General features: G+C 42.3%; 1 protein-coding gene and 1 pseudogene across 2 annotated transcripts in view; one reads left to right on the forward strand and one right to left on the reverse strand.

Annotated features, from left to right (window-relative positions):
- Drd3 (dopamine receptor D3) overlaps positions 1 to 2,645 on the forward strand; it is a 50,254-nt gene extending 47,609 nt beyond the window's left edge. Inside the window, exons 5-7 of one of the 2 annotated variants that reach the window (XM_055625093.1) lie at positions 1,102 to 1,237; positions 1,337 to 1,384; positions 2,444 to 2,645. In XM_055625093.1, coding sequence (XP_055481068.1) covers positions 1,102 to 1,237; positions 1,337 to 1,384; positions 2,444 to 2,640 — 381 coding nt within the window. In that variant the 3' untranslated portion in view covers positions 2,641 to 2,645. Of the gene's footprint in view, positions 1 to 1,101; positions 1,385 to 2,443 lie in introns of both variants that reach the window. The other variant, XM_055625092.1, reaches the window with a different exon arrangement.
- Positions 2,646 to 14,680: 12,035 nt separating this feature from the next.
- Positions 14,681 to 14,784, reverse strand: LOC129689884 (small nucleolar RNA SNORA17; annotated as a pseudogene).
- Between the last annotated feature and the right edge of the window lie 685 nt (positions 14,785 to 15,469).

Here is a 15,469-nt window from a genome sequence, read left to right on the forward strand (position 1 = left end):
CCCCATCTGGGCTTGGTTCAGGCACCAAAGTTTCTAGCTTACCTAGAGAGACAGGAGGGAGGAAGGATAAAGAAGGAGTAACTGGCTTTTATGACTATGGTAGTAAGAATTACAGAATCCTACTTCCTATTCAAGGTTTGTTCAATCTTTCAAATATCAAAATTTCAAATGCCAAATTCATACATATAACCCTCTTCTCCAGGCAAAAATGCCCCCCCCAAAAAATCACATTCTGTTTTCCTAGAGTGTTTTCTATCTTACAATTGAAGTGTAGAGACAGTTAATGTCTTGAAGATTAACATCTACTAAATAAGAAAGTTATGATGCAAATTTTAGTTTTCTTTCTTTTTTCCTCCTTTCAATATTGATATTTAAAATTTCAAAAATAAAAAAAAATGTGGTACATACCCATAACCCCAGGCATTTGCAAGGTAGAGGCAGGAGAATTAGAAACTTATGGCAAAATCAAGGACAGCCCGGGCTATGTGACACCAAATCTTAAAACAAAGAAAAATAAAAATATTAAATTAAAAATATTTTAAATGAAAAGACAAAACAAACCCAGAGTCACCACCAGGTAGCTTCAGCAGTTATCAATTTGTGACCGATCTTATTTCATCGATGTGCCCACTCACAAACACACACACCCTCTTAAGAATCAAATATCAAGTACCTAAGGCCCATACCTTTTCATCTCTTAAGCGGCTGTTACTGTAATTTATTTGTTTAAGAACTCCAAGCCTTTATCTTGTAGCGTTTCCCACACTCCAGATTTGCCAACTACATACCCCATAATGGCGCTTAATATGTTCATTGATGTAGCCAGGTCTTTCTAATTCAGAAAGACTAGGCTATAATACTAGGGTGCCTTCCTCGTGTCTTGCTGTGCTGATGGAAATCCTGGGTGGCTGCTTCTCAGTTGTAAAATCGGAAGCGGATTTCATTTCCCTAACTTCCCACGGTCTCACCACTCCCCCTGTAGGTTGTACACAGGGAGGCTTTCCTCCTTTCTTTCTGTTCATCATCTTTTCCTTTCAGGAGCACATAGAAGACAAACGATACCCCCAGAAATGCCAGGACCCCCTTCTGTCACACCTGCAGCCCCTCTCGCCTGGCCAGACACGTGGGGAGCTGAAGCGCTACTACAGCATCTGCCAGGACACCGCCTTGAGGCATCCAGGCTTCCAAGAAGGAGGGGGCCGGATGAGCCGGGCGAAGAGGACTCGGAACTCCTTGAGCCCCAACATGGCCCCCAAGCTCAGCTTGGAGGTTCGAAAACTCAGCAATGGCAGGTTGTCCACATCCCTAAAGTTGGGCCCTCTGCAGCCTCGCGGAGTGCCACTTCGAGAGAAGAAGGCCACTCAGATGGTGGTCATTGTACTTGGTAAGTCTGAGTTGGGTTAGTTGAAGCTAGTGCTGGGTGCTGCAGTGTGGGCTATCATAGCCATATTTAAAGAAGGTTGGACATTCAAATATAAAATCTCGATAATGCAACAGAAAACGTTTCTGTATGAATGTTAACAATGATGGAAACTCAAAAGACCCAAATGAAGTTTATGAAGCCATTTAAGTTGGGTTATCATAATGATTATATTGTTAATAAGTAAATCAAACGATAATGACTCAAAAAAAAAAAGTGGCACACATTGGCTTTTTAATCAGTATTTGCTTACTTTAAAATAGTAAAAAATTACTTTAAAAATAGTGAGAAAATAGGACAGCAAAATGCTACTGTCATATGATGATAACTAGATCATTTTAAATACAGGGGGAAAAAAGACAAAATTAATTCTTCAAGATGTCAAAAGTGATCGTCTTTGAGTAGTGGGTGGTTCTTTTCTTCTATGTTCCTGTATTATCGAGTTTCCCACTATGTATATGGCCATTTTTAAATTTTATGGTAGAAAATCTAAATTCTAACATCTAATTAATTAAGGTTTGATAAATCACAGGTGTCACAAGCATTAATGAAGGTGATTTCACTGTGGCCAGTATCACTGACAAATCTCAGCATTCTCACCCAGTTCATAGCACAGGAATTGAACTCATTGGGTCTTTAAGGGTTTTACCATCTTTATCAGAGATCCTTCCTTCATAAGAAGGCACTAAATAAATTCTGAATTTAATGTAAAAGGAAAAAAGATTGGCCAAGAAATTTCTACAGGTCAGACTAGAAAGTTAATTTAGTAACAAAGGCCTGAAGGGAGAGAAGTGTGTCTAATCATATCTATTTTGTGGAGCTGTTGTGAAAATTAACTGGGTAATAGCAATGGAAGAAAAGGCAAATCAATGAGTGAAAGCAACACTAAGCAAACAGAAAGGAAATGGCAGGGAAAACTCCAAGCATAGTGCCCAGTACAGAGATGATTTATAAGTTGTTTTCATGTCATAAGGAGCCATGAACAAACTCCTTACCCAGTTTCTCTCTTTCTCTGCAACCCAGGAGCCTTCATTGTCTGCTGGCTGCCCTTCTTTTTGACTCATGTTCTTAATACCCATTGCCAGACATGCCATGTGTCCCCAGAGCTTTACAGAGCCACAACATGGCTAGGTTATGTCAACAGTGCCCTCAACCCGGTGATCTACACCACCTTCAATGTGGAGTTCCGCAAAGCCTTCCTCAAGATCCTGTCTTGCTGAAGGAGGAGAAGATGCCACACTCCATTTACCCACTTGGAGATGCCAGGCAGTTCAGACCCCTGCCCAGCAGGGTCTGCTTGGAATGACTACACTGTCCTCTGGCGTGTGTGGTATGAAGAAGATTTGCGAAGCAGGACAGACCTGGTTAGGATTAACCAGCTCCATGACAGAATATTTTCAAATTTCTAAGTGCTAGGCAATCAATCAGAGAGCAGTTGAAAAAAAAAAAAAAAGTATGGGACGCACAGAGAGAATTGTCATTGGAGACATGATGCAATACAGTGAAAGAAAAATGAACAGGTCTTAGCAGCCTCGGCCTGCCAGGGGTCCTTGCACTCATAGCCAGGAAGCCATCTTGTAGAAGGAACAAGCAGTTCCTCTTCTTTCAGACCTGTAATTAACTGTCAGCATGGATAACCCTGAGCATCCATGGGGTCCATTTTCTTGGGTTTCCTTTCACTCTATCCTGAAATATGAAAGGCAAGGCCAACGCTTCTACATTCTGCTTTTCTGTGGAATGGAATTGGCTGCGTTGGGGGAGGGAAATTCTCACCCTGGAGCAGACACTGTCCCACACTGGGGCTCAGGCTTTCCTTCTACTCTTCCTTGCATGTTAGCTCTGGTCAAGAGGAACCTTTGCTTTATTCCCTGATTTCTCAGGACAGTTGTGCTGTCTTGATTTCCAGAATTATCCAGGACAAGATGGTTAAGTGAAGAAGGCAAGTCAGTTCCCTCTTCAGTGTCATGGCTGAACTTTCTGGGTCAGAGAGTGCCTTCGATAGGCTATCCATCATTAGAAGGATTTCACTAGCCAGGAACTTCAATATGCTTAACAGAGATCCAAAACTTTCAGACCTTGATACCCACCAAGCGTTTGGAAAGTGCCAGGCACCTCCCAGGTTCTGAATAGATAACAATTGCTGAGGAAGTTGCTGTCCTCAAAGAATTCGCTTGTGTGTGTCATTGTGTTTGCCCACGTGAGTTATAATGACTTGCCTAGACTTTCAGAGGACCTCGGAATTGAGGGTGCTAAGGTAGATGGGCATTCCAAACCATCACATGGATAGTCTTTATAAAATCCTAGTCAGAGCCTAAACATCATTACTCTAACAACTATGATCAGAGCGTAGCAAAGACTGGGCATGGTGCCTCAAGGAAAAAAAAAAAAAAAACACCAGAAATAATTTGTAAATGTCATTCAAAATGCATTTAGAAGACACTAGAATACTCACATCATTTACCTTCTCACCTACATGAGCTACTTCTTTATTGATTGCAAAATCAAGATCAAATTTAAGGATAATTTATGAAATGCTGTCAGCCTGAACTTCGATAAATTTGCCTTTAAGAGCATTAGTATATAGCATGACAGATAGTGGCTGTCATGCTGTTAAAACTTTAAAAATCCCAGGAACTTTATGAAGAATCCAAGGCCTCCCCAACCCATCTTTATTTGTCTGACCCAGATGAGTTAGTTGTCTGATAGTCCAGAATGTTTTGAGTCCATCCCTTAAAAGCATTATTATTATCTATAATTGGCACCATAACACAGTACAATAATTGGTATTGTAAAACCAAATCCTCTCTGCAACTTCCTTTAATACTCTGTGCCATATAGTATGATAGGTTTATGTGACAAGCAGAGCTGAATCCTGGACAGTTAAATCTGGAAAAGTAAAGGTTTGTGACTTCTAGATTTCCCCATGGCAAACAAGTAAAAACAGATGAGCCTATGGGGTAAAATTTTATAGATTTCTATGTAAAAAACAATCAGAATTCTAGAGGCAGAAATATAAACCCCAGTATCAATACCTTTGTTAAGAAAATATGACAGCAAATAATTTTTATTTTATTTCACGTGTATGAGAGTTTTGCCTGAATGTATGCATGTACACCACATGCACACACGGTGTCTGCAGAGGTCAGAAGGGGTCCTTGGCTCATTTGGAACTGGAGCCACCATATTGAACCTGGGAATAGAGCTCAAGTCCTCTCAAAGAGGGGCAAGGGCTCTTACTCACTGAGCCATCCCTCCAGCCCCTCTGTGTCTTTTCTTGGTATCAACCTCTATAATAACCTTATGTGATATGACATTATTTTATAGATGAAGAAATGGAGACAGAGGGAGGTTAAACAATTTGCCTCTAGGTCAAACACTGTCAATATAAGTGTCAGGGAATTTGAATGTACATTCATCTGTTTTCCATGCTGGCCCATGGCTTCTTGCCAAAAAGGAGAGGCCGGGGCAAAGGTGGAAAGAAAAGGACAGAGCAGAGATCCTAGGATGAATCTAAACCAGCATCCATCTACTATATCTGAATACCTTGCCTATGTTTTTAAATTATTTCCCAACCCTGACAGTATTTGTCCATGAAGTTGTGTCAAAGCTGAATTTGAAGCTCTAAACACTACAAATCCTATATATATATATATATATATAACAAGCAGGTAAGCACAGTGCACATGAATCATTTCCCTAGTAGACTGTAAGCTTCTGGTGGGGGCATGGAGCATGTACCCAAGTATCTAAGCTTCCTGGAATCCAGCCTAAGAGAGTAGTCACATCCTCCTGCCGTGTTCAAGTCTTACACAGTAGCATCAGAAATCTACAGTCTCCAGAGAGTGGTTAGCTCTGCCTTCTCCTTCACTTGCATATACGAGAAGTAAGGCAAAGAACTGTGGCCCCCAGTTGGTTAAAGACAGCCAATTGTACTGAATCTTAGCTTATTGTCCTTTGCCACATCCCCCCCTAGGACTTGCAAAAACTTTTAACTCCCTATAGATATAATGTAATGTTACATTGTCACTTCTATCATTTAACTGCAAAGCATCTATTGACTCCACAAGCACCTATTGGCTCCACTGTGTCTACTAGTCTGTTCAATGTCTACTTCCCAGAATTTTTCTCTAGCCTTGGAAGAACTTCCAAGAGAAATCCCAAACCTGTCTCCAAAACCCCCACTGCAGCCTCTTTGTCCCAAGACCCTTCATGTCACCTTTTCTATCTCTCCAGTTTCCACCATGGGCCAGCATATTCAACCTCAGGGCTCATCTCTCTCTCTCTCTCTCTCTCTCTCTCTCTCACTCACTCTCTTGCTCTCTTTCTCTCTCTCTCTTCCTCTCCCTTTCCCTCTCCGTCTCTCTCTCTTCCCCTCTCTCTCCTTCTGTTCCCTCCTGTCTTTCTTTTTATTCTTCTCTCATACAATATATCCCAACTGCAGCCTCCTCTCTCTTCACTCCTCCCAGAGCCGCACCCCACAAGCCTCCCCCTCCCCCAGATACACTTCTTTTCCATTTCTCTTCATAAAAGAGCAAGCCTCCCAGGAACATCAGTTGTACATGGCCTGATAAGATACAGTGACACTAGGCACATACATACCATCATATCAAGTCTGAACAAGACAACCCAGTAGAAGGAAAAGGGTCCCAAGAGCAGGCAAAAGAGTCATAGACAGCCCATAATCCCACTATTAGGAGTTCCACCAGAACACAAAGCTATACAACCATAACATACATGCTGAGGACTTAGCACAGACTCATGCAGACTCCATGAATACTGCTTCAGTCTCTGAGGGCTCATTATTTTCATTGCCAACATGACCACAAATCTCAGAAAACATGTGAATCAGGGCATACTTCTTGGGGAAGACACTTCCAGAACCCAGAGAAATATCTGGGTACTTTCCCACTATTTGTGTAAACTGCAAGTAGCACAGATATATTAATATATTCCACTCATCATTCGGCTCACTCAAATAAGCAAATATTTCCCTCTTCTAGAGCATCATCCTTTAATACTTCATTACACATGTTCTTAATGAACCATTTATTCAATAAATGCTAGTTTATCATCTTCTTATGTGTCAGTCACTGTGCTGGGTACCAAGAAGCACTGGCCAGGAAGACATAGCCCCACCCTCCTCAAGAGGGTCCAGTAAGGGGACAATTTATATATGCAATGCTAACCTGCTTATTGTCTGTTTTTAAAATGTAGGATTCTGGGTATTTGGTAGTCCAAATTAAGTTTTGAGATGACTTCCTGAACAAATACTGTCAGAGTTGAGATGATTTTTAAAATGTAGAAAAGATATTTCAGACAGAGTAAGTCCCCTGTAACACAAAGATCAGAACAAGCAAAGATCATAGAAGCAAACGCAAAAAAAAAAAAAAGAAAGAAAAAAGAAAAATTACATCTGACTATAGAAACGAAGCTGAAGGGATGGGGTGGGCAAGGAAGGGGCTTCATTTTTCAAGACTTCATCTAGGGATAGAACCAGCAGCAGCTGAGCTGATTGTGCTGCCAGTTGTCATATAATACTTCTAGATCTTAGAGCCCAGACTACCATGTGAGCCACACACACTGTGAGTGCCCACCACTGATTTACGTACCTATTCTTCCCGTGCTACTGTGGGTTTCAACAAATACAGGCTTTATTCTGAATTCTTTTATCTCTTACTAAAGAAGAGAGAATGCCTAGTTGAATGGACTTGATACCAGAAAGGGTTACCATTAGGCAGCTCAGAGACTTTGGATCAGAAATCAAGGGAGGTCAGTCAAAGAGATTTGTTTTTGTGAATGCTCGGGTCAGAAACACACAGAGAGGCAGAAAGGTTAAGAGTGTCATTTGCAATAGTTATTTGCTGGAGATCCTGGCTCCCAGGTCTGTGCTTCTCATCATTTGGTATCTGCTGACATTAGAAGACTGGAAAAGCTTAATTTGAATCAATACACAGGGAGCAGAGAAGAGATGACAGGCAATTAACTTGATTCCTCCATTCTACCTAATTGTCTACTCATCAGCTGAGGAAGCAAGTGAGTTGCCATGACTACCTCCTGACACAAAGACTCAGCGCAGGTGATGCCATTGTCAGCTCATCTCTGTGGTACATGGCTGGCAGAGGCAGAACCCGAGAGTCCAGGCCAACCACAAGACCCAGGACCACTTGTGCCATCACTCTCACCCCAATTAATCATCTGTCTCCAGCATTGTGCAATGAGTTTCTGCTTTGGGTAGAGTCTTGTTCCTGGGAGGAGAAACTGCAGACGGCTAAGGATGATCATGCCCTCAGGCAGAAGCAGGGATGACTCCATGTTGGCTTTAAGCACCTTCTGGGAAACACAGTGTTCAGACATGAGTCAAGGGCTGAAGTTCTAGTACTAGCATGGGCAAGTGACTTTAGGTGAGTGATATAATAGTCCTGAGAACAATGGAGACCTAAAGCCCTGGTCTTTCTTCTGAGAGCATTTGAAAGTTAGCTAAAAATCGCTAGTTAGTAGCTCTCTTTGTCTATTCATGTTGCTATAGCAAAAGACTGCATCCTGAATAATTTATAAGTGATAGAAATGTATTTTTCTCACAGTACTTAAGACTGGAAGTACCTATGATCAAGGCACCAGCAAATTTGTTGTCTGGGTGGGCTCAGTATCTGTGTATAAGACAGTGTCTTATTGCTTCATCCTCTGAATGGGACAAATGTGTCTTCACACTGAAAAGGTGAGGGGCTTTTTTCCAACCACTCTGGTTCTGTCCAGCCATTTTGTAAGGTATTAATTCCATTCATAGGGGCAGGACCCTCATGGCCTAGTTATGTCTTAAAGACCTTACTACTGCTGCCTTGGTAATTACATCTTGGCATGAATTTTGCAGGAGACACAAATGGTCCAACCAGAGCAGAGGGCTTCATCAACTAGAAAGCCCTAGAAAATGCAAAAAGTCATTGTCATCCTTGGATTTGTTCTTACTATTTACTTCTCAGCTTTCATCCCTACCTGGCTAATGTCCTATCCAGATCCTCTTCCTCAAGTCATTTGGCATAATCTTTCCAACCTCACCGGACCATCACCACACAATCTTCTTTGTCTTGTCTTTTGTTCCCTAAACATACCCAGGATACTGGGCTGACTTTGCAGTCTGACTGCTGGATGAATGGGTAGCACCTGACAGGACCCCATTTCTCCTCAGACAGCCACCTGCTCAAGCAGGTTGTGACCTAACACTCAAGTTGATGATGTCAGAAACTTCTTTGCTGAAGTCTTCTTTGTGTCCCTTATTCCTCTCATCATCAGCAGATGAGAAGTGGAACACATATATATTCCTCAAAACTGCCTGACTTTGTCCCTCATGGTGCCCTTTTCTGCCAACCCATCTTCTCACTCCATCTCTTCTGGTCTGGCATTTGGGACACTAATATTCAGGGCTGCTGTGACAAGGAATCTACAACTTAAAACAACTTAAAACAATATGGACTGTATTAACTTACAGTTCTAGAGGCACGAGGTATGAAGTTAAGGCACTTGTAGGCCTGTGCTTTCTCTGAAGGCTCCACAGAAAGATCCTTTTGACTTATTCCTAGTCTCTAACAGTTACTGGCAATCCCCCTGATTTGTTCCTTAGCTTTTGGCAATAAAACTCTAGTTTCCACCTCCAACTTCTTATAGCATTGTGTCTGGGTCTAAATTTTCCTTTTATAAATCATTGGATTAGGGCTGTCTTCACCCAATATGACCTTATCTTAACTTGGTTACATCTGCAAACAGTCTATTTTAAAATCAAATCATTTATAGGTCCCAGAGATTAGGACTTTAGCTTTGCTTTTTGGGAAATACAATTCAGCCTATGAAATATGATGAGAGTGGTCCCAAAGAAAGAAGATTTGGGATGTGGATAAATTTGGATATAGGTATGAAGGTCTTATCATCCATAATATAAGAGGTTGGATTTCATCCCTGGCATACAGTCCCTCCATGGTCTGGGTCAACTCTGTAAACTTCCTGGAGTTCAACTTTATTTTTAGTAAAAGTGTCTAGCCTGAATTCCTAAGACTATGATAATACAAGCTAAAACTATTTGTAGAAGGATATAAATTATCTGCTAAGCCCTTAAAACCTGTAAACATGCTTATTAATAAAAGTCAAAGATAATTCAAAATCAACCATTTGCTTCTCTGTGTCTGAAAAGGGGAAATTGAAGAGCAAACTCATTGTGGGTGGGTAAGATACATGAAAATATCCTGTATTTATCCTGTTCTGTGCCATGCTACTCTAGACAGACTGAAAGTGATGAAGGCTATTTTGTTGTTGTTATTGTTATCTTTAAGAAAAACTGACAAAACTGAGTCTTGCATTACAGTTGAGCAGATTCCACGAGTCGCCACATTAAGACCCTTAAAAAGCTTGTAATTTATCGCAAGCTATAATCATGAGATCTGAGAATTGAAAAGGACTGTATTCCAGTTCTTAGGGTAGAAATCCTCCCTTTAATATTTCTGATCTGTGATCAGCCATCTATACTAAGGAGCTGGTTCATTACTTCACAAGACATGTGACAAGTTGTCCTTTAAAAAAAAATTTTTTTTTTTTTGGCCAGGTCTGGAGAGAGAGCTCGGCAGATAAGAGCATTTGCTCTGTCTCCAGAGGACCAGATTTTGACCCTCAGTTCTACATAGAGGCTCATAATGATTTGTAACTCTAGTTCCTGGGTAACTGATGCCCTCTTTTGGCCTCCATGGGAACCAGGTGTGCAAGTTATGCACAGATCTACACACAGGCAAAACACCCAAACACATAAAATAAAATGATACCGTTTTTAAAATTTATATTTAAAAAATCCTGCCATCATTCAGCCAAAATCTGCCTCCTTTTAAAACCAGTCTTTAGGTTCCATCTTCCTTACGTTAGATTAAGTTTCAATTCTTCCAGCTCTAATTCAAGAAGCATTCTCTTTGCACTGCCTATCTTGGTTGATTTCCTTTGAAAATAGACATTTTATTAGTTTCTCTTAAACTACAAGACCTCAATAGGTTATAATCCTTTAAATGTTGTTGAATCAGTTCACAGTGCCATGGATTCATTATCCCTCATGATTGGAATATTCAATTTTTAATGACCCAACTCAAATTGCATTGACTTTGTAGGGCTTGTATTGAAATTCTGAAAAGGAAATTTGCATAGAGAATGGAGATGTTTAATAGGCTATGACTTAGGGATCAACACATATAACGGGGTGGAGGAAGCAGGATAAGAGCAAAACTATATGATTGAAGAGTACATAGAAGAATCCCATAGGGAACGACGATATAGGTAGACCATCCTTGCTATCAGCCAGTCACTAGACGACAGCTACCTCCAAAGAGTAAGCGTGACTTAGGGAGATGCTTTCTTCAGCTGAAAGCTCTTATTCCATTCTTAACAACTAGAACAAATGCCCAGATGAATCTAGGATGCACACATGCCAGCGTCCACTGCAGTGGACCGTTTATGCAACCTTGTTGTATTTTCTTCATATAGTAGACTCTAGAAACAAGAGCACCAGGAATCTAGTTGGTGTCCCTTCCTACGGGAGCTTAGTAGAATGTTCTATAATCTCCAGCAGGTCACAAAGTAATTTTCATCTTTTCAATACAAAGGAATAAAGTATTGGTTCATGGTGCAATATGAATAAACACATTAAACTAATTCAAGAAGCCAAATCACATCTGTTATAATTCTATTCTTATTAAATATTCAGAATAGATAAATTCACAGAGACAAAAAGGAGGCTGGTAATTCCAAGCATGGAAGGAAAAGAGAGTGAGGGCTAACTGCTTGATGGGTGGGTGCCTGATGTCCTCTGGAGTGGTTGCAGGATACGGTAAGTTGCTAAGTGTCACTGAATTATTCACTTTAAAATGACTAGCTTTATATCAATTAAAACTTTTAATATGAAAAATTAACAAATCAAAAAGGATGAGGACCTTTAACATGTCATAGCCTCAGACTGGAAGACTCAACATGTCAAGATGACATTTTTCTCTGAGTTGATATATATACTTATGCAATGTCTCTCAAAATTCCAGGAGGCTTTTTCGTCTTTTTTTTTTAAAAAAAAATTGTACGAGCAGATTGTAAATTTATATAGAAATGCAAAAAAAACCCAGACTAGCCAAAACAAATTTTAAAAAGAAGAAATATCCAGAATAGGTAAATCCATAGAGACAGAAAGAAACTAATCATTTCCAAAAATGGAGGATGAGGGTTGGAGAATTCTCACTCCCTGATTTCAAAATTTACTGTAAGTTACATTTATTAGCCAGACTGGTGCTACATGCCTGTTGGTAGGACTACAGCACTCAGGAGTCCAAGGCAAGGGGATTGTGAGTTTGAGGACAGCTCAGACTAACAAGAATTCAAAGACTCAAAGGCTGAGGATGTGTTCCATGTGATCATAGAATGTTTTCCTAGTGAGTGGGCACAGGCCTGGGTTCACTATAAAAAAAAAATAATAAAGTTACCAAATAGTATGGTATTTGCATACAGATATACAAGCTGGGAAAAAAACTACTACAAGTCCAAAATTTAGAGAGAGAGAGAGAAATGTAGATATGCATATAAAGATAGATATAGATTTGATCTCAACAAAGACAGCTTATAAGTAAAAGTGTTTCAGACAAACAGCTGAGATAACTAGACAGCAAGAGGATAAACTTACACTAAGTGGAAGAAACAAGATACAACAATGTATAGGTGCTAGATATGGCAGCAAATGCTTGGAATCCGTGCACTCAGGAGACTGAGGCAGAAGTTTGAGAACAGCCTAGGCTACACAATAAGTTCAAGACTAGCCTTGGCTGCATAGCAAGACCTTGTCTCAAAACAACAAACAACAAAGAGAAACACAAGAGCTGAGGATATAGTTCAGTAGAGTGTTTGCCTGCTGTGCACAGAGGCAAACATTCCATCTCTAGCAGAAGGGGGGAGGTGAATTACACAGTCCTATTTGTATGAAATGTACCCTAAAAGACAAATCTATAGAGACAAATAATACAGTAGTTGACTTGGGCAGGAAGCAGAAACTGAATTAACAATGAATGACCATAGAGGAATACGTTAGAAACTCATTTGTGTCTCCCCAGAAAGCCCTAACCAACAATCTAACCATACCTGGATATAGGACCTATAGGGACACAATTAGGAATAAGTTTAGGTCGTAATAATGAGGTTATTATAGGATAATATTTGTGTCCTTAAAAGAAGAGAATACTTGTGAGGTTAAGCAGTGCATAGCAGGGTACAAATTCCCTGCAGGAAGCCCCTGAGAAGCTGGTATATGAAGTTATCAGTGTAAAGCTTAAGTTGCAATAGAAATTGAAGGTTTTTGAGGGATGCTAAATGATCACATATATTTGCTAAAGAAAGCTGTGGACACTGAGAGAAGCCAGCCTAGGTGAATGGTCATGTATGTTACAGGTAGGAGTGCCTTAGAAGACAGGACTGCCATGTCTACCAGAGTCCACTTAATGACATCCTGCTCCCTGGATGCTGGGCAGGGAGACAGAATGTCTGGTGTTTGCTCTCATAGGTTTCACTCTTGCTTTGGTCCAATTTCCCTTCATTTTAGAATGGGATTTTTTTTTTTTTTTTACTTTTGATTGCTTCTCTGTGAATTTCACACCATGCACCCCAATCCTGCTCATCTCCCCTTGTACCCGCCCTCCATCCTTGCAACCTCCTTACGTCAGACAAAAAAGATCTCATCATGGAAGCTGTAGTGTGTCGGTGTGTCCCTCCCGCAGTATACCCTTCTGTCCACACTTCTTTGCTTGCAAATGCTCATTGCAATGACTCATTGATCTGGTACGAGGCCTCTGGCCTCTGCTACTCTATCAATACTGGAACCTCACTGGGTCCCCTCTTGGATATCCTGTTGTTGCCCTGTGTCATGGAGATCCTGTGGTTTTGGATCTGTAGGACCAGCCCCGTAGTACTCTAGCAGTTCATAGATGGGGTAGATACTAGGATGGGCCAATTCAAAGTCCTGATCCAGGCCTGGGAGGTATCTGAGCTGATTAGCTTATTGGCCCTCCTGCTCTCACATTCTCTGAGCTGGCTCACCTGCAAGCCCCACATCCAGGACGAGCTCTACTGTGCTGCCCAGGTGAGGTGCCCTGTGTCATGGAGATCCTGTAGTTTTGGATCTGTAGGATCAGCCCAGGCCCTTTACATACTTCAACAGTTCATAGAGGGGGTAGATATTGGGGTGGGGCAATTCTCCAGAGTCTTGCAGCAGGTGATAGCAGGAACAGCTTTTCTGCTCTCATGACCCAAAGGACCAGCTCTCCTGACTACTAGGGGTGGCAAGGGACAAGGAAGGCAGAGGGCATCTCTCTCTTGCCCACCCTGCCACACAATAGACAAATTGTGAGGCCAGCTCATTCACGCTCACTCCCTTAGGAGCCAGCTCACACGTGCCATCGCCATTAGGGTCGGTTCTACTGTGCTGACAAGGTGAGGGGCAGGGCCTGCTCTCCCCAGTGCTGCAGCAGGTGAGGGGCAGGGACAGCTCTCCTGCTATCATGACCCCCAGGGCCAGGTCTCCTGCCTGCTGCTAGTGGTGGAGGCAAGAGGGGAGGAGGGTATCTCTTCCTCATCCTTGCCACTGCACGGGTGTAGCTCACCCCTGCAAAATGCTCACCCCTGCTCTCCCAAGTACTGCAGGTGGCTAGGGATGGGATCAGCTTTCCTGCTGTCATGCCCCCAGGGCCAGTTCTCCCACAACACCCAGGTGAGGGGTGGGGCCAGTTCTGTACAGCCCTGAGACATCAACATGTCCCTGGCAGGCAGCCCAGACCAGGGACATCCACCTGGCCTTTGGTGGCAACAGACCCCTGCTGCTGCAGGGCCAAAGAATCAGATGTGGCCCCCAGGAACAGCACAGAGCAGGACCCCACCATGGTCTCCGGTGGCATCACTAGCTACTCACATCAGGCTGTTTCTCACCCCCTTCTCCAGTTCTGCCTCTTTTCATTGTGCCCACACCCTTCTGTTTCCCTTCCAATTCTCTACCACTTACTTGCTCCTCTTAGTGGCACCCGAGGTCTCTGAGTGTCTGGGTTCACCCAGGAGTGGTCTCAGGGGTGCTATGCCCCATTCTTGCATTATGGTGCCAGGCAGAGGTCACCTTGGGCATGGTCTGCATCGGGCTGGTGGTCATCTCAGGCTGGCTCCCTGTCTGGGCCCTATGGCACCAAACTGGTGGCCGTCTCAGGCTCACTGTTTTCAGGGAGTGTTAGGCTAGAACACCGAACATAGACATTTCCTCTCTCCTCTCTGCCACCTACTGATGTGTATGACACAGCAGTCATAACTGAAACATCTTTAGGGGCAGGTAGAATGGAAATTTTTGCTTCATTTGTACACCATTATGTACTGGATTATGTAAGTTTCCTTTGGCTGTTACTGGGTCTCACGGTTGAAAGTGTGCCTTGTTGGGGCTGGAAAGATGAGCTCAGCAGTTAAAGGCGCTTGCTCTTACCGAGGGGCTGGGTTTGACTCCCAACACCCACTTGCTGACTCCCATCCAACCATAACTTCATTTCCAAGGTATCTGATGTCCTCTTCTGACCTCCGTGGGTCCCAGGCACACACGTGATATACATACATACATGCAGGCAAAACACTCACCCACATAAAAATAAAACAAATGAACCTAAAAGAGCTTTTATGTTTGTCATGAATTTTAGAAGGGATTGAGTTTGAGGCTTTCAGGTGTTGCTGAGACTGTTTAGATAATGGAACTCCTGAAGTTGGGCTAAATGCCTGTTGTGGTTGCCTGTCATGAGGTGGTTGCCATCCTTGGTAACCAGAAATGAACTGTTAACCATTTAAAACTTGTATGTCTTGCATGGGCTCATGATGTGAATGTCTGATCCTCAGCTAGCAGCGTTATCTTGAAGGCTGTGGAATTTTTAGAGATAGGCCTGTGTGCTGGAGATGGACACTAGGGGCAACAAGCCTTTGAAGATTATCCCCTACCACCTGGTTCCAGCACACTCTCCCTTCATGGTCCCCTGT

This window comes from Psammomys obesus, unplaced genomic scaffold (assembly GCF_907164565.1).
Source record: "Psammomys obesus unplaced genomic scaffold, mPsaObe1.curated_primary_1811, whole genome shotgun sequence".
In the NCBI taxonomy this organism is placed as follows: Eukaryota; Metazoa; Chordata; class Mammalia; order Rodentia; family Muridae; genus Psammomys; species Psammomys obesus.